The sequence below is a fragment of the Arvicanthis niloticus genome, chromosome 10, assembly GCF_011762505.2.
Source record: "Arvicanthis niloticus isolate mArvNil1 chromosome 10, mArvNil1.pat.X, whole genome shotgun sequence".
In the NCBI taxonomy this organism is placed as follows: Eukaryota; Metazoa; Chordata; class Mammalia; order Rodentia; family Muridae; genus Arvicanthis; species Arvicanthis niloticus.
This window is the reverse complement of record NC_047667.1, coordinates 66,498,418-66,524,556: the sequence shown is the minus strand read 5'-3', so window position 1 is coordinate 66,524,556 and position 26,139 is coordinate 66,498,418. Positions and strand designations below refer to the sequence as shown.

Sequence of the window (26,139 nt, the reverse complement as noted above, 5' to 3'; positions counted from 1 at the left end):
ACGTAGAGAGTTTCTCCCCACCCCCTCCTCTGCCTAGGTAGAGCAGAGGGCACTCTATACAAGCCGACACTAAGAAGGAAACAGATGGACTCCAGTCTGGAGACAGGAGCTCAATCTGTCCGAGTCCGGGGGCCAATTGAGCTAGACTGAGTAACCAGGGCAAGCCATAGGACTGAGTCCACAGGAACCTCAACGGGAGACAGAAAAGGTGACAAAGGTTACTTAACGCAGAGCCAGATCATTTTCTTCTTGAGCTTCCAGGCTCCTATCCAAAGATTTTTATTGGGCTTCGTGTTCATATACATCACTCTCAGTTCAGTTTTTTAATTGGTCCCAGACTCCACCACAGTGGAGCGCAGGAGTTGGTGGCGGAGGGGGGGGGGGGCACGGCACATTGTCCATCCCAGCTCCCTTATCTGGAGGATTTTCAGTTGTGACAGCCCCACCCCCAGCACTGTCTCTCTTCTCAATGTGGTGATGGGAGCACAGGCTCAATGGCAGTTGGGTACCTCGAAGCAAGTCCAGGGTGACCAGACTGTGTTATCGAAGTGCCCTAGGTCCAGGAAACACTCCCCTCCCCAGTGTGCCCTTCCAAGGCAGGGAGAGGAAGTGCCTGAGGTTGGGACTTAAGATCATTTGCAGGTGGCATAGTAGAGCACACGTCCATTGATGTAACTGCGGATCTGCTCCACGTGCTTCTCCAGCCCCGACAGGTCTGCCGAGCGCAGCATGATGGCCTGACTCCCTCGAAGCAGCTCTGACTCCATGTCTGAGGTAGATGGAACAGTCAGTGAGGAAGAATCAGAACGTGAGACACCCAAGGACTCCCAGCCTGTCCTTCTCCTCCACCAACCTGGAGGCAGCAGGGACAGGAGCGTCTCCCGAGTGCAGTCAACCACCGAGGCAGAGAGTTCCCACCGACTACCCACTTCTCCAGCCCCATTCCACTTGGAGGGAAACCTGGCAAGCCCAGCCCCAGTCTCAGACTTCCTTTTGCCTGCCTCTCTCCTCCACTCCAGGCTCTCTTACTCACCCAGGGTGATAAGGAAGGCTGCTGCCACTAAGATTAGCACCCCAAGTTGAAAATGTAGAATCCTGAATCCTACTAATGACCCTCAAATGGAAACTGGAAAAAGCTGGCCAGGCGACTTAGATCACTCACCACTTCCTCTCCCTAATATAACACGCCAGGAAATAGTTGCTCCCACCCCTATTACATCCATATATCATCCTCAGATAGGACACACGGTCTGAAGGTCTCCAATAGAGGAGTCCCCTCTACCATATTTTGATGGCCTGGACTTTGCCAAGAGTAGGGAAGGAGTGTGGACTGCCTTATGGGGTAGCACTGGACAACCCCAGCTATGTTAGAAGTCATCTCATAAAGCCCAAATCTGACCACTTCTAGCTTCCGCCCACACGGCTGCCTCAGGCCTATTCCGTGGCAGTAGGAGCCTGTGTGACATGCTCCCGTGGGACAGTACTGCACACGTCTGTGGCTTGACATCCAAGAGGCAAACACCTCTATTCCTCAGCTACAGCATCACCTCCTCCTCTGCCTACCCTGGCCACTTCTCTCCTAGGAATGAAGGTCTGTCAGCATTCTTTCTGAAGATGAGGTAGCCCTCACCACCCCCAGCAGAGTTCAGCGGCGTTGGTCCTGGGCTGTCATGACCACGGAGATCCATATGGACCTACACATGGAGTCCCACGCTGATGAACACTCGGGACAGGGTGACAGCAAAATGACTCAGCACCTGTTGTGGCCTGGTCCCAGCAAACAGAGAAGGTTCAGTCCATAGCGCAGAGGCAGGCATTTATGTGCTTTTAGAATTTGCCTGCATGGGATCCTTTGGGACTGGGGGGACCCTTTACTCTCACTCTTGAGATGCTGCCTCCTGTCTGTCCAGATGCATCATGTCTGTTAAGTCTTCTAGCAGTGAGCAAGACCTTGCTGACTTAGGCCAACTCTCAGTGACTCAGAGGACTCTTGAGTATCTTTGAGGTGAGTAGCAGCTTGTGCTTATTTCCACTTTACCAGTTAGAACGAACTTCCAGTGACATGAGCCATGCACAGAGAAGCTTCCCCCAAGCCATGGTTTACTGACAGAAGCCCAAACAAGGGCAGAGGTTAACTTTCCCTCTTACATAATTTCAGACAGTTGGTTCTAGCCCATCATTTTTAGCCTTTTGCAGTTCGCTGTCCAGTGATACTGTTTCCTGGTGTATCATCTGCAGATACAGTATTGCCGGGCAAGACCAGGACAAGTGCTAAATCAGCCTCCAACTCTCTCCTCTGGGGTATGTGGCCACAGCCTCTCGCCAACCTAATCTCTTCTATAGTGTCCACCTAACTATAAATGAGACTTTTGCTAACCGTTTTTATGGAAATTCAGAGGAATAATGGGTGCAGCATTTGCTGGAGACACCAGCAGCCCCAAAGATTGACAGGTTCTTAGGAACTCCATCTTTCTAAGGCCACTATATTATTATGTTTCCATGTCCCAAATCCTGAGGAGGCCTGGGATGGAGCTGTGTCCATGTCTACTCTCATTGTCGGGGCAGTGAGAAGCCAGGAGAATGTCCTCTTAGGATCCCTCGCCTACCTTCCTCTCCTTCTGGACGTGAGTCCAGTCTCATCTTCAAAACACCTCTCTTCTTCTCACCACCATTATCCATTGTCCCGACATCCTCTTGCCTCCCCTAGGCCTATCCCTCCTTCCTCAGATCTTACCTCTCTGAACATTTCTCCTCGGCATTGACTGTCCTCTGGGCCCCCCCAGAGCTCTGTGCCCATATCACAGACACATATGCCACTATATATTGAAGTATGCTTTTTGAGGGTAGCAGGAGAAAAGGTCCCAGCTGGACTGTGAGCCTCTCCCGGCCAGGCCATGTCACCTGCACATGTCTGTGTCCCTGCAGCCTTAGCAAGTGTGCTGCCTGCCCAGCAAGTCTTGGCTGCTCTCACTCCTGCTGGCTTGGCTCCAACAAGAGTTTTAGGAGTCTGAGACAGGTTTAGTGAGGTGGCTTATGGGTAAAGGCACCTGCCACCAATCCTGGTAACCCAAATTTGATTCCCAGAACCTACACGGTGGAAGGAGATAACCAACTCCTCCAAGCTGTCCTTTGACTCCCACATACATGTTATGGCACATGTGTACTCACACATGTACACACACATGCCATGCACACAAAAAAATGTAATTAACGATTTTTAAATAAGTCCTGGATGGTGACTGCCTTCCAGAATGCCCAACAGTCCGGGTTTCTGGATCATGCTTACCTTTCATTTTGTCCATCATTTCCATGGTCTCCCCAAAGAGCTCCTCTGCCTCTGTCTTGATGCTCAGGATCCGAGTGCCTTGCTCACCCAGCATAGGACTATGACCCAGCCGGCCCTTCAACTCTGTATACTTCTGCTTAAGTCTCTCAAAGCCCTGGGAAAGATTGGTCATTCTCAATAACACCATGAGCATCGTCAAGTCCTAAATGCCAGGGACCAGCTGGCATCACCCAGACAGCACGCAGCCTCCTAACATCCCCAGGGGTTGGGTTTGCCTATAATGCCCTATCCCTGATGCCCCCAGAGGATCTCTTAAATTTTTTTCCTTCTGTTGAACCTTTCACTTGCCAATCACAAAATGACCGGGTAATATCAAGGTATGTCACCAATGCTGTCACTACACCAGAATTACATGTACCCATGATCCTGCCCTGGGTAAAGCGAGAGGTACAGTCAGATGCTAATATGGCTCTTTGATCTTCTTTGTTCTGATTCTGACTAGGATGGAGCCCAGGGACCAGGCTGGAGACTCAGGAGGTGAGCACCAGAGTGGGTATCAAGAGAACAACTATATAGATGAACACGGACCTCATTCATAAACAGAGAGTATCTAGGGTGTTCCTTGTGCCTTGCACCAGTTACCCAGAGGAGCAGGGGTGGGTAGATCAGACACAAGGTATATTTGGGCCTACCCTGAACCATTCTGATTCTGTCCTATATAATCTTATAAGATGTAGTAACCCTTACTCCTCAAGAGCCCCACTCTGGTTTCATGAGACTGAGATGACTCTGCCATCTTTATACCTCCTGGGCATTCATTGCCTGCTTGCTGGCATCCTCTGCAAGCTGCTGGGCCTTCATTGCCTGTGCCTGCTCCTCCTGGGCCTGGCGGTGGAGCTCCTTCATCCGTGTCCAAAATCCACTCATTTGTTCCTTCATGCCTTTTACCAGCCTTTCAGCTGGCACCAGGACCTGCTGAACCTTTATTGAAAGACAAATGAATCAGGGTTTGTGTTGGGTCTCACAAGCATCAAGGGGCCTCATTTCCCTAGCTTGTCTCTCTTGCTTCAGGAAGGAAAGTCCTCCCTTGACTTCAAGCTACCTGTCGAGTGGTACCCAGTCTTTCTCCTCCTTCATCTCCACCTACCTCATCCCCAGTATGCCTGAGCCCATTTCTGCTTTTGCATCCTGGACGGGTGAGACAAATGTGAAGCTCAAAGCCAAGCCGAAGCAAGACCTCCAGGGTGGCCTCGAACCAGGTCATACTCCAGTACCTTCTGCCTTGTATCTAAATCTATTCACTCCCAAACACAGGAAGTCTCTAATACCTCACCTCAGCGACCCTTTCCTGGATGAGCCGAAGAGAGCGGCCAGTGCCCTGCATTGTGTCCTGAGCCTCCTGCAGAGCCACGGTGCCCTGCCGAAGGTTCCCAGCCACGTCATCGACCTGCCCTTCCACAGTGTGGGCTCGGCTTCTGAGCAAAGGAAGAGGAAGGAGAGAGAGGATGGGTGAGTGGCAAATGAACAGATATGAGCTCAGTTCTCAGCCATTCTGGAGGACATTGTTCTTAGGCAGACAAAGACAAGGGGAACATTAGCTCTCCCCGACAGGACCCACCCAGGGGCAGCTGTGTAAGAGTGATGCTCATGGTGCCCTCTGGGCACAAGCTCCCTTCATGAAGTACTGGGTCATGTGTATGAAATGTAGCCTGGAGCCTGAAGAGACCCTGGCTTCCCAACCATGGTAAGCCCTTCCCATGTTACAGACCCTGTACCCCTCTCCAGCCACACAGTTGGAGAATAAACATAAGCCCAGTTCCATGAGGAAGGCTCTGCGGCCAGTGGCCATACCTGGCCTTCTCAGCCTCAGCCTGGAGCCTGCGGGCGCGGGCAATGTCCTGCTTGGTCTGGGATAGCACTAAGTCCACATTCGGGAGCCTGGCAGCAATGTCCTGGATCTCTTTCATCTTGCGCAGCACTGTGGCTGAGTCTGTGGGCAGCCAGAGAGCCAGCACTGCCTCACTGACCTGTTGGATGGTGGCTGCATCTGTGTCAGGATCTGGAAGAGAACCAAGCAAGCCATCAGACCAGGGACCCCACTTAGCTCTTCTAAGATCAGCAGCCCCTCCAGGCTGGGTAGCACTCCTGGAGGAAGTAGCCCCTGCGTTGTTTCCCCAAGATTCCTGCTCCTCCTAGCCAAACCGGGGCACCTTTCTCCAGTGGGGGTTGGGGGTTGGGGGTTGGAGGTGTTTTCAGGACGCTATAGGATCCTTGTCCTGTGCTCTACTGAGAGGAGGGGTGTGGACACAGCTGTGGCAGCTAAGTGTCTGTGCCACAGGAAGCTGTGGGCTTGAAAGAGGAGGTGGTGCCAGGCAGCTGGTGCTGAATAACTCCAGCAGCACACACAAAATCAGCTCCAAATTGGAGGGAGCGGCCAGGAATTGGAACTGTTTCCTTGGCAATGAGACCCCTTCCTGCACCCGTCCTCAGACCCGAGTTCTCGTTTTTGCAAAAGCAGAGAAGGACTACCATTTTTTTCCTAAAATATCACTGTCTCAAGCCAGTCCTAGCAATGGAATCTAGAAGCAGCATTCCTAGGCCCTCACCTCTTCTTTCACCCCACCACACGGCATGTCCCCCTACCCCCATCAACACAGTCTTCTGGCTTGTCTCTCTTCTCATGCTGTAGCATGAGGCCCTTGAGAACAGAGACTGAATTTTGTCCCATTTGTGTCCCCAGATACCAGCTCAGGCCGGCACCTGGAGGCACTTTGTATTGGAGGGAAAATGAAAGACTGAAGAGAACTTGCTCTTGGCTACTTAGGCTGCCTAGGCTGTTTCCTGACCTGTGAAATGCATTGAGTGACAGGTCCCCCTCCCCATACTGGGCTATGACATGTCACCATCAGTTAGCAAGAGTTTTTAGAATGTGTCTCCGAGAGAGATCTAAGGGAGAGTACAGAAGTGACACCTTGCCATCTCTCAGCTACTTCTAAAGATAACATTGTGGAAAGAAGTGTCCACTTGCCCAGATAGTTTAGCCTATCCTGAACCCCTCTGGGGTTCTGGGACCAGCCTCTCTTCACAGGCAGTAAGTGACATAGACTCCATTCATGCCCCTTTCCACACCAGGTGGAAGGACCTTGTGGGGAAAAAGGAGACTGGAGGCCCCACGCTATGCAACAGCACACCACAGGAGCCCAAGGTGCAGCCACGGCTGGTTAACTAAGCAACAGTCCCATCTTACCTTCAGCTCCCTGGGGCATCTCATTCTCAGAGATGCTTCGCCTCCTGAAGCCCAGTGCCCTGTCCTCCAAATGGGGCCACACCTTTCTCAGAAAACCTCCTGCCAGGAGCACAACCCACCCAGCTTCCGTGCTTCCTGTATTTTGCACAACTGCAGCAGCAGCGTGCACAAATGAGTGTGCAGTGCCCTCAGTCAGTAAACTTCTGAGGCAGAGCGGACCCAGTAAATACCAGCATGCTCAGTCCGGGCGGCTAAGGCAAAGATGCAGTCAGTCTGCCCCAGTCCTTGGGAAGCTCAAAACGTAGCTGGAGCCCCAGGACCAGGGTTGAGAAACCTGAGGTGCAAATTAGTCAGGTCAGAAGAGGCCATGGAAGGGAGAGAATACAGAGAGGGAAAAAAATATCAAAAGGAGGCACCCGTGCACATGTGCGCGCGTGCATGTACGTGTGCCAGCACCACCTACAGCTGGACACCCTTAACTTCTGTGCATTTCTCACAGGGGAAGTGGAGGTAATTGGGGTACCTAGCCAGAGTGGCTGCTGTCAAGGAATGTGATACAAAGGCCTTCCAATACTGCCTATATTAGTAACTTCCTCAAGCCCCAACTGTGAACTTCCTCAATTCTACCTGAAGGGCTACCAAAGGCAACACTGCTCCCTCCACAGGCCTGCCATTCTCTCCTCTGGCAGTGGCAGCTGGGACTGGCACCTCCTGCCATGGGTCTGTAGAGTAGAATTCACCAAGCAGTAGTTGTGAGAACTCTCTGGGGTCTTACCCACACCCCAGCCTCTCTCAGGCCCACCGTCCCCTCTGCCCCATACTTATCATTGACCCTGACCTGAGATGCAGCCTAGCTGAGAGGCAGGAGACCTGAGAGCCCAGGCCTGCTCAAGTTAACAGAAGATGGCTACTCAGCCTCAAGCCCCAAACTCTGGTTGTTCTTTTGTCCCTATGTGCCAGAAACCTCTACCCTGCACTCTTATACCAATGCTCCCCAGTGGCTCCCCCTGCTTAAGTTGCAGGGCCTCTGTGGAGAACCTCCTGGACTTGATTCCTACCCGCACCGCCTACAGCTCCTCCACGCATGGCCTGCCATCTGCACTCAGGAGACAGCTTTGGCCTATTGGGTGTAAAAACACTGCAGTAGAAGCATGAGCCATGGCTGTTGTGCCCGGCTCTCAGCTCATATCAACCAGGCTTCCAGCCAAACAAAGTCCTGGCAGGGACCCGAGAGCTAATAATATCCGCTCACACTCCAGTGGCACCTTTAATTTGTCAAAGCATATTTTACAGCAGTTCCTCGGTCCTCAGGATAAACCTGTAGAATACTACCAACCCCATTCTCAAGGGAAAGATAGAGTCAAGAGAAGCAACCTGCCCAAGTCCTATCTCACCCCCTTGGCCACTGAAGAGAGTTCATTATTCATTCATTCATTCATTCATTCATTCATTCTTATATATGTGCCAGAGATGCCGTCAAGAGCAAGACAGACAGCCACCCTCACTTTCCTAGAGGTACACTCAGAATGTACCACCACTCCTGAGTAGAGGATGAACAGGAGATGGGAGGAGGGGCACAGACAGGGAGACGGCACGAGGCCTTTCTGGGGAGTTAGTATTCAAAGCTGTAGCCTTGGAGTTGGTTCATCCCAGGCCGGCAAGGATCAGTGAAAGACCCTGCAGTGAGCACAGGCCTGGCAGGTTCAAAGATGTCCAGTGAACAAAGGAAAGAGAAACAGACACAGAGATGAGATGGACAGAGGTCAAGGAAGGAGTCCATGTTCATCCAAGAACAAGGAGAGGGGGAAGCTGGAGGAAAGGTGAGAGGGCAGCAAAATCACCAGGAAGAAAACCGGAAAGAGACGAGGCCAACTAAGAGGGCAGCAGGCACAGTGGGAAGGAGGCAGGAGACTAATGAACTAGATGTGGGCATGAGGGGCACAGAGAAGCCAGAACACTAACGGGGGGGGGGTGGAGGGCCAGCTCACCTGTGAGGAAGCCCCGGACCTGTTGGATGAGGAGCCGTGTGCGCTGAACATCTTCCTCCATCTGCAAGCGGCTGCTACTCACCTGGGTCTCAAGGCGCTGGGCATCTGATTGGACCCTTGATGCTGCTTCCTCAGCTGCCCTGATCTACTCAAACACGACATGGGTCAGAAAGGGGCAGCAGCTCCAAGGAGCCTCTGAGCAGCTCCCAAGGTATCTGTGGGGCATCCTCTCCTTGGGAGTTGCAGCCTTGGAACTTGCAACCAAACCCCATTTCCGAATATTTGTGTAGGAGAAAGCTCCATATTCTATTTTTACACTTGCTGTGAGACATTAGACAAATCACCTGAGATCTCTGGGCTACACCCGACCGACTGTAAAATGTGCACTCTGAATTGCTCAAGGGACTTGGCGCCTTGTGACTCCTGCCCCTTTACTCCGTGGCACCTACCATTTGCCTGGTCTGCTGGAGCTGGGTGTTAAAGCTTCGTAGCTGTTCAGCTACCCACCCTGCCGTGTGGAAGGCCCCTCTGGCTCTGGGCAGGGCTCCCCTGCAGTGAGACCCACAGGCTGTACCGTTGTCCTGGGGACACAGCACTCCAGGGCAATTTCCTGGGGTGCAGGCTGTCTGCCTAGAGCCACCACAGAGCTGTAGAGAGATGAGGGTGTCAGAGGCCCCTCCATAACCGCTCCCACCCCACACTAAACAGCCGTACATCTCCATGGTAACCATAACCATGTTTCCTTGGCAATCCTGGAACACACAGCAAGGACATGGGGTCAGAAGGAGTGGGGTAGGTTCTGAGTGGGACAGATTACAGGTGTGAGGGCTTCGGGACACTGGACTCTCAGGCTCGGTCACCTTGTTGATGGTGGGTGTCAAGTCAGGCAGCGAAGCCATCTCTAGGCGCAGGGCCACAAGCTGGGCTCCTCCGGCTCCTGCTCCTCCAGCCTGCCTCTCCAGCCCCTCCACCTCCCTGCGACTGTTCCTCAGCTGGCTCAGCAGGCTGGAACTGTCGGACACTTGTTGTGCAGCCCGGGAGGATTGCTCATAAGCTGTGGTCAGCATGCGAAAGGCTCCTGAGGGAGAAGGATTGGAGGCCTTGGGCATGGGCCTTTCTCCCTAGGGTGAGTAGCCTGTGCCCCCGTCCTCACCTGAAGGGTCCACACTGCTTAGCTTCTCAAATTGTTCCTTCTTGCTCTGGTACATAAGGAGGAGGCGATTGAAACTTCTGTCTAGGTTCCCCAGGTCTCCAGAGAAGGATTCCATGTCCTCCTCTAAGGGTAGGTCCAGCGGCAGGCCCTGAAGAGTCCTCCTGAGATAGAAGGATATTTGCTGAAATATAGGGAGAAGCTGTAACTGAGTCAGGAGAAGCATGCTCTCGTACCGGTATGAGAGGGGACAATCCACATGGTTCTGCCTGGCGGAGGCTCAGACAAGCTGAAGCCAGGGCACAGCCTACCCCATGTCTTTGCAAGTGGCTCTGTGAATGCTCTCTCTCCTTGACTTCTGTCAGCACAATACATGATCCACCTCCTCCTCCATCTCCTGGCTATCCCTGGCTTCCATGAAGAGAACCACCCTGCTGGCTCCTCTGGCTCCCCTGGCTGACTTCAGCTCTCACCTTATGTTTGGGATGCTTCCAGTCTCTCCTCCGTAGCCTAACCCTCCTCCGTGGAGGTCCAACCACTGCATGTTCATCAGCCATTTCTATCTGGCAGTGGCTTGGGGTGTCACTCCAGACCCTGGGTCCTGAGTTTAAGTGTATCTCTGTCCTCATGACCTCTCCTATACCACCATGCTTTCTGCTCTTACACATCTCTACCATACAGGCTTGTTCGGGAATAGCATGCCCTTTCAGGGCCTACCAAAACAGCACATTCCTATGTTAACCAACTATGGCCTAGTTGCCTAATTCTGAGACTTTGGTCATACAGCGCTTCCCCTGTGAAGGCTACCATAGCCTCCTCTGTGAGAGTCATTAACATACCCCATGTATCACATCACTGTTTACAGGACAGATACCTTAGCCCTTGGTCTGCGAAGACCATGTCTTAATATTTTAATGTCCCAAGTTCCTTGCGCAATGTTTCTATCCTATTAGGTACTCAAAAGCCTATTTACAAGGGCTGGGGAGATGGCTCAGTGGATAGGAATGTTTGTTCTGCAACTACAAAGACCTGAGTTCAAATCCCCGGTACACATATAAAAAGCTAGGTATTGACCAAAGCAGTGAGCTTCTGAGTCAATGTAAGAGCCTCTCACAAGGCAGGTATGTCATACAGTGACAGCAGGTGTCGCCCACCAACCTGTTCCGGCCTCTGTATACATGTCTACCCGCACATTCATGCACACACACACAGACACACACACACACACACACACACACAGACACACACACACACACACATGAAATGAATGAATGAATGAATGAATGAATGAATAGGTTCCAACACTCTGTAGCTCATCTGGAGAGCCTCCTCAACCCCCACACTGCCCAAGATGACTGAATACCCTCAAGAGAAGCATAGCCTCTTTTATATTCCTTCTGGGCTTGGCACCATCCACCAATGCTCAGGGAACACACGCTAATTATAGACGCTTCCAGAACCTGAGCAACTAAGGGAGGCGCCTGTGCTGGTTGGAGGGGTGTGGGTAGGACGGCTTCCATTCTAAAGACAAATTCAGAGATATTTTTAGTGCCCTGTCTCTTGAATGCCCTCTGCCAAGGTGACTAATCCGGGGCTGACTATCCCACTGGCAGTAGACTCAGGAAGAACACTAGGCTCTGGCTCTGGGTCTGTTGTCTGCATAGCTCACCACACCTGTGCCTGTTGCCGCATCTGCAGAATGGAAGAAACACCACCACTCCACCTTCACAGACATGCCTTGGTAGCTAAGAGACGATGTGTGTAAAAATGTCCCCCCATGAACTGGAATGAATCAGTATGGTCCTCATTCAGATCCAGGGGCATAATCCCTCCAACAGCTTAGCAGAAAAAGGACCTACCTGATAGACAAGATGGCACTGGCCACCTGAGCCACATCCCGCTCTGTGACAGAGGTGCCACCCAGAGTCTGTCTGATCTGCTCGATCTTGCCCTTGGCATCTAGCAACCGAGAGGCCAGGCCGTGGTCCTCCAGACCTGTCCCTGTCTGCAGGCCTTCAGTGGCATTCCGGAGACTGCCAAGCCGCCGAGCCTGCTCCTGGAGGTCTGTGTCATAGGCCTGGAAGCAGGAGTGGCAGGCCACACACACAGGGTAGCGGTCGCAGTGGCCTCGCTGGCATTGGTCGCAGCGGGGCCCCGTCAAGCCAGGGCGGCAGAGGCAACGGCCTGAGGCTTTGTCACAGCCAGGACCCTCGGTTCCTCTGAAGTCGCAGTCACAAGCTAGAAGCCAGGAGAAATGACACTCAGAGGCTGGGGCCAGGAAGAGGAAGGGGCATGGTGAGGATGAAGAAAATGAGCCTGCTTAAGTGACATAGACTATCCGTTGACATCAGCTAGAGCAAAGCCGGCCTTGACAGGGACTGATAGAAAGCTTGTCCTCTGCGCCCACCGCATGCCAGTCACGTTCCAAGTTACACATTGACATGCATTCGAACCTATCTGATCCACACACCCATTGCACATCATACTTTGATTTCCTGCTTTTATTTAGGAGGTGACCATGACACAGATGGGCCCACTGCACAGCACCTCTCCCCCTTTTATTGGATATTTTATTTACATTTCAGATGTTATCCCCTTACCCCATTCCCCCTCCCACCCAGAACTCCCTATCCCATCCCGCCTCCTCCTGCTTCTATGAGGATGTGCCCCCACCTAGCCCCCCACTCCCACCTCCCCACCCTCAAATTCTCCCACACTGGGCGTCCAGCCTTCATGGGACCAAGGATCTCCTTTCCCACCTATGCCGACAAGGCCATCCTCCGCTACATATACAGCTGGAGTCATAGGTCCCTCCCTATGTGTTCCCAGGCTGGTGGTTTAGACCCTGGGAGCTCTGGTTGGTTGGTATTGTTGCTCTCCTCAAGGAGCCACCAACCCTTTCAGCTCCTTCAGTCTTCTCTCTAACTCCTCCATTGGGAACCCCATGGTCAGTTCAATGGTTAACTGTGAGTATACTGCTTAAAAGCAGAAGTAAGAGAGGGGGCGAGCTGCTTAGACCCAGCAAGGCAGAGCTGAGACTGAGGCTGGCCATTAGACTCCAGTTCCTATGGCACTGATGATATATAAGCCCTGCAGGGAAGCACTCCAGTCCCCCGACCCCAAGACCCGTTTTCTCCACTGTTGCTGGCCACTACTCTCAGGGAATAGGAGCCTCTCATCTTAGACTGGGAGAAGCTATTTTAGCCTGATCCAGGCACAGGGAGGGCAGGCAGTCCTCAAGTGTAGGTGCTCACAGAGCTTCCCAGGCTATCAATACAGGACTTCCGACCGTATCAAAGCCCATCACCAAGCACCCTTATCCCTCCCCCCTCTACATGCCTCCCGTATGACCATGTAATAAGTACACACCTCGGCACCCAGTCGCCACATCTCCATGGGTCCGGTCAGGACACTGACGGATGGCTGCAGAACTACACGTGAGGCCACCAAACCCTTCCCGACAAGGACACTGCCCTGTAAACTGAATAAAGAGAATGCCATGGGGAACCCTTCCAGTCTCTGCATCATTGCCTTGCTTCTGGGGACTGTGCCCCAGACCTGGTGTTCCTCAAAACTAGTGCTCCCACTCAAAGAAAAGCCCAAAGTCAAGTTCTAGTATTGAGCTGCAGAAGGTATGGGAACAAGCCTGGCCCAAGGCTAAGAACTATAGAGGGAGGGAGAGCTGGTGGCCTCCCTCAAGGGGAAAGGGGACAAATGTAGCTTTGCTTGGCTGTGGGAAGGCCACAGACGAGAGACACTGGAGGGTGGGACCCTTCTGTGACTGAAGAGTCCCTGGGCATGTCACTCATACCTGGTTGCACTGGGAGCTGAGAGAGTTGCGTGGGTCACAGGCACAGGGCTCGCAGCCCAGGCCGCTGGCCAGCTTCCAGTGGGAAGGGGCGCACTGGTCACATTTGGGGCCCACTACATTGGGCAGACACAGGCAGCGTCCACTTTCCTCCTCACAAGGCATATCTTGCCGAGAACCTAAGATGCTGCAGTCACAGCCTGTAGGAGGGGGGGAAAGGCTGGTGAGCATAAGTAGATTCTCATAGAGAGACTAGCCCCAAAAAACATGCACCAGAGAAGGTCCAGCCCTGGAAAAGCACCTGCCCTCTGACTTACTGGAGAGAGTAGCCTCAGGGATCCTTTCTACCTACCAAGCTCTGTCTGGCCCTGCCTCTGGACACTGTCCTAGACTCTCACTCTGCAAACGGACTTCAGAGCTAATGCTGTACAGAGCTGGTTCATTAATCTGAAGTTGAGCTCTGCAATGAGACCAGTCTGAAGTCACAGGGCTTGTCCTTGTGCATAACATGGCTTACTCATAAGGCCACTGAGCCTTCCCAGCCACCTGGCAGCTTGGCAGCCAGCCTGCCCACCCTGGCACTGTCTGACTCAAACCCATCTTCCAACCCAGGCCTGTGCTGCCACTTGCTGGAGAACTGTGGTGAAGCACACATGCACGGAGTGGGGCTTCCTCTGAGGAGAACACTCCAAGGACAAGGTTTGGTCTGGTAACTCCCCCTCACACACAGCCCATGTCACCCCACCCCACACCTTCCTGGGACCTCTACTCACGGTGGCAGCCCTGTGGGTTGGCGAAGGTGAGCCCTGTGAAGCCAGGCTTGCAAAGGTCACAGCGCTCTCCTTGCACGTTCTCTTTGCACACACACTGGCCCGTCAGTCGGTCACAGGGAGCTCCTGGGACTGCCCCGTCTGGATCACACTCGCAGGCTGAGTGGCAGGAAGGAAGGAAAATCAGAACTCAGAGCACATGCCAGGATAACCTGCTCCAAGTCCCCTGGCCTCCTGACCCCAGCCTAGCATGGAACCCTTAGCGCCTGTTTCCCCATCTGCCATAAGAAAAAGACATTCCTTCTGGGCAGTAAATGGTGAACAAAGAACAGGTAGGACGGTGCTTGATTCCTGTTAAGGACCATGCTTCTGTGGTCATCACTCCTTGAGTGACTGACTACCATGACTACTCTCACAGGCTGCCCTGACCAATCCGCACGGCATCCTCAACAGGCAGGAGTTGCCATACAGATGAGGAAAACCATGCTGGCAGATGTTAGCATCCTGGAGATTGTCCTGGGGGTTGGGGAAGCAGACTCAAGTCTGTCTCACTAGTTCCATACTGGCCAACTACTGAGCTTCTCCTGCCTGCGCCTGGACTCCTTCATGCCTCACAAAACTCAAGGCTCCTTTGTCCACAAGGTTTTTCCTGATTGAACTGGCCTGAAATAGCTGTTCTAACCTGTTTGTCTTCTTCTAGGTCAGCAGTTCTCAGCCTGTGCATTGCAATCCCTTTGGGTTGAATAAGCCTTTCACAAGGGGTCACATTACCAGGTGTCTTGCACAACAGATATTTATATTACAATTCATAACAGTAGCAAAATCACAGTTAGGGAGTACAAACGAAAATAATTCTGTGGTCAAGCATCACCACAACATGAGGGTCACAGCCACAGTATTGAAGGGTCACAGCCTTAGGAAGATTGAGAACCACTGTCCCATGTCAATCCAGTGGCCTGGTCGGCATGTTAAGCTATTCCATTATTCAGTCTATCAAGAAATACTCAACCACAGCGATTTACCAGTCATTGTACTGGGGCTGGAGGATTACAATATAATCTCATGACAGAGGTGTTCTCAACATTTGGGAAACAGAAAAACAAAAGGGTGTAGTTGCACCCCTCAGTTTCATAATGTGTGTGCACCCCAAAGGCAGGGGCTGTGTTTGTGCATTCTTCCCTTTGTACCCCTAAGAATGGTTGTTTACTGATCAGCAAGCTCATTGCTTGATGGTCCAGAGACCAGAGAGGGTAAGAGACTTACTCTGTAGAGCACAGCTAAATTTAAACAACCCACATGTCCTTCCTTGAGACCAAAGCTTCATTCCTTCTTGATGGCCTTCATGTCCCCAGGGACAAATTGGGAGAATGGGAGGACAGCCACCTGTCCCTGAAGCCACTACTCACGAATACAGGCCTCATGAATGGGAGCGCCGGGTCGTCTATTCCGGAAATAGTGTAGCTGACAGCGCTCGCAGTTCTTGCCCTCGGTGTGGTCCTGGCAGTTGTCACACACACCTCCATTTGTCCCCTGGCTGGCAGCAAACACAGCTGGGTCGAAGTGGCAGGTTTCTGAGTGCCCGTTGCAGTCACATCCTAGATGGGGAGATCCAAGGTTGACTCCATGAGGCAACACAGACCACCATGGCAGGCACCATAGCATTGGCATCTCGATGGACTCTTCGAGATGGCAGAGCAAGGAACTGAGGTCCAGTTTCAAAGGAGGCTGGGGAAGGGTTGCATGACAGGGAAGAGGGCTGAGTGGACAAGCACTCAGGCCTCCCAACTCCCTTTATGGGATGGGCTCCAGAATAAAAGGAGGTCCTTTATACACTCTAGCCTTCGGTGTAATCATTCTCTGCCATGTTGTGATCTGCACAAAGGCTCTGTATCCAAGGACCGTTGGGTATAAGATGTGATCACTGGCAGCCAATGTGTCTGCCACAGAGCAAGGAGCCTGGAGGATAGGGGCAGTGGCTCTGGGAGCTTCAGCAGAGACCAAAGCCTGGCTCTTCCAGGGCTGACAGAATAGAGGTAGAGGCAGTGAGGGGATTCCAGCTCCACTCTAAACTAGAGATTTGAAAGACATGGCTGAAATTCAGTTTCCCCATAAGCAACAAAAGCAGATTCCCAGTGTTCCAGGTAAGAAACAGAAGAGTCAGCTCCCACCCCATTTCAGTCAGGGGCTGATCCCAGGCTCCTACTTTGGCACTCGTGGGTGTCCTGGCCCTCTGCAGGTCTCCATGGCCGGTTGTTGTAGAAGGGGGCACAGCGGTCACAGTTGGGGCCAGCTGTGTTGTGTTGGCAGACACAGACATCATTGACCTGGGAGAGGAGCCAGTGATTACCAGAAACAACATACAGGAAAATTTGAGGGCTAGACTTGCCCACCCCCCACCCCCCCACACACACACAGACCAGCATGCTTGTTCCTCAAGACCTTGCCTAGGCACAAGCCCTTCCAGGACACCACACCTAAATGCTTCACACCTAAATGCTTCACACCTAAATGCTTCACACCTAAATGCTTCAGCCTTCACCCAGTTCCTGTAACACTGTGATTGGTGGCCAGGATCTGTATGTGAACACTCATAGTGTGTGCCTGTGAGAAGTCAGTGAGTGTGCATGCATGCATGGTATCCTGCATAGAAGCAAGGGTTTCACAGGCTCTTTCATGCTTCTTGATACCTGTGTTGTACAGGTCAGGGCTCAGTGGAAAATAAAGGACAACAGACTAATAAACTGTGGGACTCTGGAGGCTGGCAGGCTCTCTGCAGCTTCATTCTGGCAACCCGTGACTAAGCTGTTTGGCTAGTAGAACATGCATTGTGAGTTGTTACTAGACTCATTAAGATATAAAAATAGAACCACTATTGTGTGCTAATTGCCTCCCCAATTAAGCCCCACCCCCACAGCCTGGCACTCAGGGACCTGTTCACTCTTAGCTCCTCTCCCCTCTCTGCCACAGCTGAATCTCTAGCCACTACTAATGTAAGCTGGCATTTCCCATTAGCCAATTCTGGTGCTTTTTTTTGCCTGCCATAATTAATTTCTGCATCCATTAGCCAAATGTATCATATTTAATCCCCCCTGCCTAGGCCCTCCTAGGTCCCTTTAATGCCATAAATTGCAGTGCGGGCTGAATGCATAGTCACCTAGACAGTATTTTACAAACACCAGAGCCCTGGCCAAGTTCCACCTGAACCTTGAACCTCAGGGCTAAGGTGTGGTCCTATGAGCTCCTCCTCACGCCCTACTCAGCCTTGGGCTCTCCTAATCTGTCTCCTAAGCCCTGAGAGATCCTGGGGATGCCCTCTGGACTCCTTTGTAGCCTCCAGCAAGAATTGACCCAGAAGTAGATAGAGCAGAGACTCAGCTGCTCTCTCCACTAACCTCCCTCCTCAGTCTCTTGCTGTGACTTCCCCCTGCCTCCCTGATACCAGGCTGTCACCCTGGTTGACAAACTGACTCCCTGGGAATGGCAAACCAAAGGTCCCATCTCTCCTTCACTGTAGCGACTGTGACCTGTTTGGTGTGACCATGGACCCTCAGACCTTGCTAAACTGTAACGTCTCCACCCTACTGCCTCAATACTGGCTGGTGTCCAGGTGGACTTTGTGTGCAGACTAAGCATTGACCTCTCACCTGGCCCTACACCCTACTGCCAGATGAGTAAACTCATCGGTGCTCAACCACACAGGAAGTACAGCAACCTGAAACCTCAAACGTCAGTAATTAAATCAGAATATCTGAGAGTAGAGGCCCAGACAGGCTATTTGGGCCCCTGTACCTTATAATTCATAATAATATTTTCCTATGTACACCGTAATTTCCATGGCATAGCAATGCTATACCAGGGACCCAGGTTGAGAGACCTTGTCAGCTTTCCCTGTACATGCAGCTGAAAGCTGAAACCATCCCCAGCTGTAATGCACACCTAGGTATACAATTAGATTCCTGAAACAGTAGGTTTTTCTTTGTTCTTTACTAAATACCTATGTCTTGTTTCGTTTTTATCATTTGCTTGTTTGGGGATTTTTTTTTCTTTACAGGATGTCATGCACCCCAGCTAGTCTTAAACTCATTCTGCAGTGGACAATGACCTTGAACTCTGTTCCTCCAGCTTCTATCTTTTAAGTGTTCTGGGCTCGCCGGGTATGCACACCGTGCCCAGCCCCCACCCCACAACCTATCTCCCTACCCTTCTCTGGCCTTTCACATACTAGGCAAGTACACTACCATTGAGCTATGTCACCAGCAATATCCACAACTTAAACGGAGTGGCTGCCCTACTTCATGTGTCTGTTCTGGTCCTATTCCTTCCACTCTGCCCTACCCACCCTGGCTTGTCACCTGCACAGCAGTGGTGGGACCTGTAGGGCCTCTAGGATTAGGGGCACAGCGGTCAGCATGTCCGTGACAGAAGCAACTGCCCTGGAGACGTAGCTGTGACACTGCAAAGTAGGCACTGGGTGGATAGGCGCCTCTCTGGGGCACAGGGGCCAGTTTGGTGAAGTTGACTCTCAAGTTTGTGATGTCCCCGAATTCTGAGAGTGGCACCAGCAGAGAGGAGAGGTAAAATAAAGACAGGAAGTTAAGAGCCAATGGAATCTCCTTTTCTACCTTCCCATCATACCACAGACACTCCCACCCTCAGCCTTCTCACAGCATCTCCCTGGAGGGTGAGCGAGTCAAGCAGTTCCTCCCAGCCACCCTGGAAAGTAGGAAGGAACTGGACACTTCAATGACCTAGGTTCTAGGCTGTTTCCTGTCCATAGCACCAATCCCATGGAAAAGAGGAAGACTCAAACAAACCTTGAATCTTTTTACTTTGAGATGCAGAGATAGCCGATGCCAAATCCATAAGGTTAAGTTGGACCTGATGGGAGAGAAGAAAGGTTGGGACTGCGGAGGCCGAGAATGGAAACGTGCAGGAAGGAAGCTCGGAAGCCTTCCTTCCCGTTGGTCCTCATCCCCCTTACGTCCCTTCTCAAACCTGAGACAGACCATGGCCCTAGACCTGCCATCTGTGCTGGTAGAGCAGATGGCCACTGGACCCTAAAAGAGCATAGACAGGGTGTGGGGTGCATGTGTGTGTGTGTGTGTGTGTGTGTGTGTGTGTGTGTGTGTAATGATGCATGTTGAGCACACAGTGTGCCACAACATGTGTATAGAGGTCAGAGGACAGCTCTGTGGAGTTAGCTTTCTCGTTCTAGCTTTACATGGGTTCTAGTGATCACTCGCACGTCACCAGGGCTCGCACAGCAAGCACCTGACTCACTGAGCCATCTCTCCACCCCTACTGTTAGTTTTTTTTTTTTTTTACATTAGTATACACAACAATGGGCTTTGTCTGACATTTTCATGCACGGGAGGTGGTAACTTTCTAGTGACTGGGTAGTGCTGGCCACCCTGGTCCCTGTCAGTTTTGAGTATGCTTTTACTTATTCTACAAACCGCTCACCACATGTGACTTCTTGGCATATCCCACCAAGTTTTCATTTCAAGCCCCTACAAATGACGAAGAAGCCTTGGTCTCTGCCCAGGGTTAAGAACAAGTGGACAGCAGTTCTCAACCTGTGGTCACAACCCCTAAAGATTGAATGATCTTTTCATGAGGGTGGCTTAAGGCCACTGGAAAACACAGGTGTTTACATTAAAGTTCATAACGATAGTAAGATTGTGATTATGAAGTAGCAACGAAAATAATTTTATGGCCGGGGTTACCGCACCATGAAGGAATCAGAAGGTTGAGGACCACCATTAGGTGGAGACAAGGAGATCTGCGACCACAGAGGGGCAGCACTCAGCCTGCCTGTCACCTGAGCTACTTTTCCTCCAAGGAAGCTATAGCCTCCTCCACATTGAATGGGATATGCTTTGGGAAAGAGATTGACCATATGGAGAAGATTCCCAGGGAATGTTCTGGGTGTTTCTAGAGGCAAGTTGTAATTTTTACTGCAGATGCCTTTGGAGCTCTGGGCTATTCTTGAATTTCCCTCCAATCTGGCAGACTGACAGATTAAAGCCAAAAAAATTCCTATTTGTGGTAACTCTTCTGAAAGAGAAATTGCAGGTGCCTTTTGCTCACTCATGTGTGAGCAGCCACCACAAAGATCTCACAACAAAGCCCACACAGGGATCCCATGAGTCCCATAGGAGGAAGCCGGGGAAAGTCAGGGCCGAGGATGCCATGGATGCAGCAAGATGTTTCTGGAAGGTCCCAGCAAGATGACCTAACCTGACATGTTCTCACTTCTTGACTGGGAGATATGGGCTCCCTCCCTTTGACTCCTGGTTCAGGTTCCTTGTACCTACCTTTCCCCCAGTCAGATGCCCATTAGGCCTCTGGGACAAGGGCCGGCACCGAACGTCCTGCCAGTTCTTGGGCTGGCCCTGGTGGACCTGGGGAAAGGTGCTGGCACAGTCTGTTGCCAGGTACTGGTACACCCTCCATGTCTTGCCAAAGTCAGAAGAGCGCTCAATCAACATGCCAGCTGGCAGGAGACCCTGGAGAGACATGGGGCAGGGATGTGGAGTAGGGTTGAGTGACAGAGGGAAAGAGGTACTGGTGGTATCCCAAGGAGGACACAACTACAGAAGCAGGCTCCTGCAGAGAGAAGGGGGAGATAGCCCAGCAAGAGCAAGGTCTGTGGCAAGTGACAAAGGTCAGTGCCCTACCCCTACCCCAAGCCACCCTACCATCATGTCCATCCTCTCCATTGGCCCCAAAGCAACAAGACTGAGTGAGCACAAGCTGCAACCTCTGAGCCTGTGATCCAAATCACTCCCCCTTCTCCTGTTAAGCTCTTCATCTTGGATGTCTTGTCACAGTGACAGAACGGAGACCAACACGCCAACCCTTCTTAAACTCTAACCAGACCTTGTGTGCAACAGCTCTGTGTTCCCTGCATGGCTCTCACCGGCACCCAGCTCAGTGAGCCCACGCCCTCTTCAGCATTTTCACTGGTCTCCTTCTGCTTGAAACACTCCTCTCTTGTGGTTTCTTCTCATCTTCAGTTGAAAGTCTAAATGCTCCTTCTGCGTGGAGATTTTTTTTATACCTGTCTAACTTGCATTCTTCTGCCTAGTCCATGCCATGTTTCCCAGCCTAGCATCTGGCTTCCCTTAGAAACAGCACCATCATTCTATTTACTAGCCGATTTCCTGCTTTCTAGGCAGGATTTCTCAGCTCCAACATAGTTCCTATTTGTGGGTGGACAAAGGTGCCATCAGCCTGCCCTGTGAACTACAAGATGCCATCAGCATCTCCGACCTCAGCCCACTGAATGTCACTGCCATACCTGCAGATGTGACAAGCAAAAATGTCTCCAGAAATTGCCAGAAGCCCCTCCCCAACTGGTCACCATGACACTGCATCCAGTTTCATCGTGACTTCATTTTAAACGTCTTTCTAGCTCTAACACCTGATGCCAGTCCTGTCGTGCCGTCAGTGGTATGTGCGTGGCCAAACCTGATGCACGAATGGGAAACAGCAGAGCAACAAAAGCATTTAGCAACATTGGAGTTAACACCACCTTTCAAAACTGTCACCTTGAGGGACTGGGCTTCTGTTCAAACACTGCTGGCATTTCTCAAAATACTTTGACCTTTCATAGGGCAGGGCTCTCAGAGCCAACTTCCTCAGCCATACAAGAAGCTGGGTCCTGTTACGTTTCGCCCCACACTCTGGAGAGTCTTATAGATTTTCCTGATTGTCCCATCTTATTAACGAAACTTCATCCTTTTGTGCTTGACTATTTCTGTATAAAGAGTAAAATTAAATCCTCTCATGATGGAAACCATTGCCTCTCAGAGGGGAGTGTAAGACAGGAGGAAGGATTCCAGAGGCCATAGAGTTGATGGGATAGACTGTTCTCCAGAGGCCATAGAGTTGATAGGATAGACTGCTCTCCAGAGGCCATAGAGTTGATGGGATAGACTGCTCTCCAGAGGCCATAGAGTTGATGGGATAGACTGTTCTCCAGAGGCCATAGAGTTGATGGGATAGACTGTTCTCCAAGAGCAGGGTGCCCCTGTGTGTCCTTCCTGTGGGTAGGTAAGCTCCTCCTAAATGCTGGCTAAACTTGATCTCATCTTCAAAGTTGTTAAAATAGAGTATACCAGGGGCTGGGAAGATGACAGCTGTGCTTGGTGTGTAAGTTTGAGGACCAGAGTCAGATCCCTAGACCAGTCTTTCTCTCCATCATCACTGATTCGCCTATGAAGATGATAACTGGAAGGGTCCACTCCCCTCCACCTCATGCTCTCTGCCGTGATGTTCATCCTCAGCTTAGTCAATGGAGCAGCCACTACAGGCTGAAGCCTCTGATACCCTGAGCCAAAATAAATCCTTTTCCTGTAAACTGGCTTCTTGAAGATTGTTGTCACATCAATGAAGCCTGACTAACACGTTTACCACATAGGCTTATATTCCTGATATGTTCTACTTATTTTGTGTATTTAGGTATATATGTCTGTGCACACATGGGGGGGTGCGTGTTCATGTGTGAGCAAGGTTAGAGGTTGGTGTCTTCCTCAATAGTTCTCCACCTTGTTTTTGAGACAGGTATTACTATTGAACCTGGAGCTCACTTATTCAACTAAAATTGCTGGTCAAATTAGCCCCAGGAACCCATCTGCCCCGGCTCTCTTTCCCTCAGTGCTGGATTATAGGCTACACCCAGGAGAATGGAGTAGAACAGATCACTAATGATAGATCCATTAAGACCAGGAGTAAAGAGAGGGAAAGAAGCAAAGAAAGAGAATGTCCAGACAAATAGGGCCCCAAAGGGCATGCCCCCAGTGACTGACTTCTTCCAACCAGCCCCTCCCTGAAAGTCTCCATCACTTTGAAATAATGCCACAGAAAATCAGTCCATGAATAGATTGATGATACCTTGGTTCCACCAGAGGCCTCATGATCCAATTACCTCTTGATGACTAGGTCCACCCAGTGGGGACCAAGCCATCAACACATGAGCTATTTCAGGGACATTTCCTATCCAAATCATACAATGCAACCAAGCCCAGTGGAACTGGTATTGCCAGTGTAGACGGAAGACAGATTAGACAGATTGAAGACGTTTGGCTGCAGAGAGGATCAGGGTCTGCAACTGCAGCATGACCAGAATGGGGCATGGGAAGGAGCCCTCTTCTCCTGATGGCCAGCTGTCTGTTGGTACCATGACATAAGAGTCTAGTGAGTGTCCCTCTTCTGAAAGAGGACCCCAAGTACATGATGCCACCATTCCAGCTTAGGGAGATAAAGCACTATATTCTTCTGTCAGCCCAGGTCCCTCTCCTATCCCCTGAGGTTCTTAAGAGCAAACCTTAAAATCCATCATGATGTCCTGAAGCTGCATCCTCTTGTCTAGGTCCAGCTGCAGAGAGACAGGGCTCACATCTAGAAGGACAAGAAACAGAAAACTTAGACAAGGTGATCTCCCCCAACACCCCCCAAAGGCCTTGATAACATCAGCTCTGGGCAACCAGAGCATCTCTAACCTTGACTCTGAGCCACCTCTGGGAAAGGAGCGAACCAGTGTGTTTCTGCTTGTGTTATATATTCAAGTCTGTCCTTGTCAGATGGTGATATCATCACTGATACCTCTGATACCTCAGAGGATCCTAGACTGTCTGTCACAAACAGATTCATTCCCAAGACCCAAGTCCTTCCATGCACCCACCCATAGAGACAAGGGTAACGTGAAACAGATGTGGTTCTCTCCCAGCTCACCTTCTTCCCGTTGCCTTTAGCATCCAACAGACCCCAAGGCAAAGCTGGAAGGTTCTGCCTGCCCACCTCCTGCAAACTTTGCCACAGAAACCCAGATCATCTTGGAACACCTTTGTGTGCCCCAGCCCGTGGAGCCTCCATAAGCATGGGCTTCTGCCTGTGGCGGATCCTCACCGTTCTGTGACTGCCACCAGCGCATGGGGCCTGAAGACGATGCAACGTTCTCCACTCGGTGACTGTTGTAATTGCGGGGCAGCCTGGAGTCACACTTGCAGCACTTCATCTGCCACTGTGGGGGAGGGAAGTGGCACAGCTCAGAGTAGGTCCTCCTGGGACTCTCCCCTATGGGCTGGGGGAGCCTAGTACCTGTCTTCATCTGGAATTCCACCCTCAGAGGACCTGCCAATGTCACTAACACGCTAAGAAAGATGGATTTCTTAACCCAGGGCTACTCAGTTTAATTCTGTGGTCTTCCTGGTTACAGCAGGGCAAATCAATGCTGGGGTTGGGGAAAGGGACCACAGTGGGAGAAAGCAATCTTGGCTCATTCCATTGCCTTAAAACTACAGAGGTGGGATGTGGGCAGGGGAAAGAAGGGAAAAACCCACACTGACTTAGTACCTATTATGTTACAGAACACAGAAGAGAACAAGGGAATGGGAGGATCTAGTGCTGGTTCCATTATTCCTCCTCCATAACCTTGTCTTTTTCCTCAGTAAGTTGAATGAGGGTTGAATTAGAGTCACCCCAAAAGTATTGGTTGAGCACGTCTCATGTGCCAGGCATGGCACTGGTTCTGGGGATTACACTCCTCTCTAAGGAAGCCTGCAATTGGTTACCATTCCCCAGCTCCAAGATGCCCTCCCCACAGAAGAGAAGCTAGCTGTCTTAGTTCCTGTTCTTGTTGTGGTATTAAGCTCTCTGACCAAGTCAACTTAATGAAGAGTTTCTTCGAGACATGCTCTGCCTTTGTCAGGTCTCCTTCGACCGCCACTGCAACCTCTGCCACCTCAGAGGGTTTCAACCCGTTTGTCACAAAGACCAGTTCCCAATGTCCAAGTCCCTGCAGTCACCTACACTGAGACTAAGCAGAGTGAAACAAAGATGGTCCTCTCTCATACACCCTCTTCCCAGCCTCAGTGAGCCCTTCTACCAATAGAGGGAACCAGCCTATCGTACTGGTGAAGTCAAAGCTGCAGAAGCTTCTGGCTGCTCACATCACATCCACAATCAAAGGGCAGCCCAGGATGAACACATGGGGCTGCTCTGAGCACTTTCCCCACTTACGTAGCCCAGGAGCTCAGCCAAACCCACAGTTAACATAATCAAGGTAATCCCGCACAGACATGCCCCAGATGCTGGACTCGTTCTAATGTCCATTAAGCTGACAACACTAACCACACAGCTGCCTTCCTGAGGCAGGCCTAGTAAACAATACCCACACCTTCCATGCCCTGTACCTCCCTCTGAGTGGGACACGGGACTGAACTACAGATCTACACGGATGGATTCCAGGTCAAGGCAGAGATAATGGAGAAATGAAGATGATCAGAGAGGTGACTTGTCTCTGAGTCTGTGCCTATGAACATACCACTCCTCACAGCCACAGTGAGGCCCTGCCCCAGCTTCCTTGGGCTCAGCACCTACTCTCTCTGATTAGCCATAACCCCAAACCCTGCCCAAAATCCAAGAGCACAACCCACAGGGCTCAAAATTCACTCCCGAGTAGAAGCAAGGCTTGGTTGGGCAAGACCCCTGGGCTTTGCTGATTCTCCACACAGCCCAGGCCTCTGCTTTCCTCTAATCCTTCCTCATCGGTGAGAACTAATCCTCTAATCTCACCTCACCACCTTCCAGCTGCTCAGACTCAGCTGTGTGCAGGGAAGGTCACATGCTGCCTGAGCCAGTGTCATACTCTCGGGAACCTCTGCTCAGGAGTACTCTGTGACCATGCTGGACCTGCTCGTGAGCAATGGACACTCCTGCCGGTACCGTGTTGCCTCTGTGTGCTCACAGCACTGGCCCAGAAAAGAAAGGGGAGCTAAGTGTCCTGCTCCCAGGGCCTCGGCTTGCCTGCACACTTCACACTTCTTAGTCCTAGTCAGTGAAGGAACTCACCCTTCCTTACCACAACCAAAAATGCCTTAGCAAA

At 51.4% G+C, this 26,139-nt stretch overlaps 1 protein-coding gene and 1 long non-coding RNA gene across 8 annotated transcripts in view; one reads left to right on the top strand and one right to left on the bottom strand.

Moving 5' to 3' along the window:
* Positions 1-241: 241 nt before the first annotated feature.
* Lamb3 (laminin subunit beta 3) overlaps positions 242-26,139 on the bottom strand; it is a 39,263-nt gene continuing 13,365 nt past the window's right edge. For 4 of the 7 annotated variants that reach the window (XM_034513652.2, XM_076941647.1, XM_076941648.1 and 1 more), the window contains 20 exons: positions 24,162-24,276; positions 23,581-23,654; positions 20,567-20,758; positions 19,064-19,127; positions 18,602-18,795; positions 16,453-16,573; positions 15,656-15,844; positions 14,253-14,408; positions 13,483-13,679; positions 13,041-13,152; positions 11,531-11,909; positions 9,675-9,835; positions 9,382-9,599; positions 8,971-9,168; positions 8,522-8,666; positions 5,138-5,345; positions 4,620-4,761; positions 4,091-4,267; positions 3,287-3,440; positions 242-769 (listed from right to left, as the gene is read on the bottom strand). In XM_034513652.2, coding sequence (XP_034369543.1) covers positions 633-769; positions 3,287-3,440; positions 4,091-4,267; positions 4,620-4,761; positions 5,138-5,345; positions 8,522-8,666; positions 8,971-9,168; positions 9,382-9,599; positions 9,675-9,835; positions 11,531-11,909; positions 13,041-13,152; positions 13,483-13,679; positions 14,253-14,408; positions 15,656-15,844; positions 16,453-16,573; positions 18,602-18,795; positions 19,064-19,127; positions 20,567-20,758; positions 23,581-23,654; positions 24,162-24,276 — 3,333 coding nt within the window. In that variant the 3' untranslated portion in view covers positions 242-632. Of the gene's footprint in view, positions 770-3,286; positions 3,441-4,090; positions 4,268-4,619; positions 4,762-5,137; positions 5,346-8,521; positions 8,667-8,970; positions 9,169-9,381; positions 9,600-9,674; positions 9,836-11,530; positions 11,910-13,040; positions 13,153-13,482; positions 13,680-14,252; positions 14,409-15,655; positions 15,845-16,452; positions 16,574-18,601; positions 18,796-19,063; positions 19,128-20,566; positions 20,759-21,171; positions 21,517-21,552; positions 21,877-23,580; positions 23,655-24,161; positions 24,277-26,139 lie in introns of those variants that run through there. The other 3 variants (XM_076941650.1, XM_076941651.1, XM_076941652.1) reach the window with 3 other exon arrangements.
* Positions 20,766-24,300, top strand: LOC143443752 (uncharacterized). Its single transcript, XR_013113019.1, has 2 exons — positions 20,766-20,916; positions 24,008-24,300. It is a non-coding gene; the product is annotated as an uncharacterized LOC143443752 (long non-coding RNA).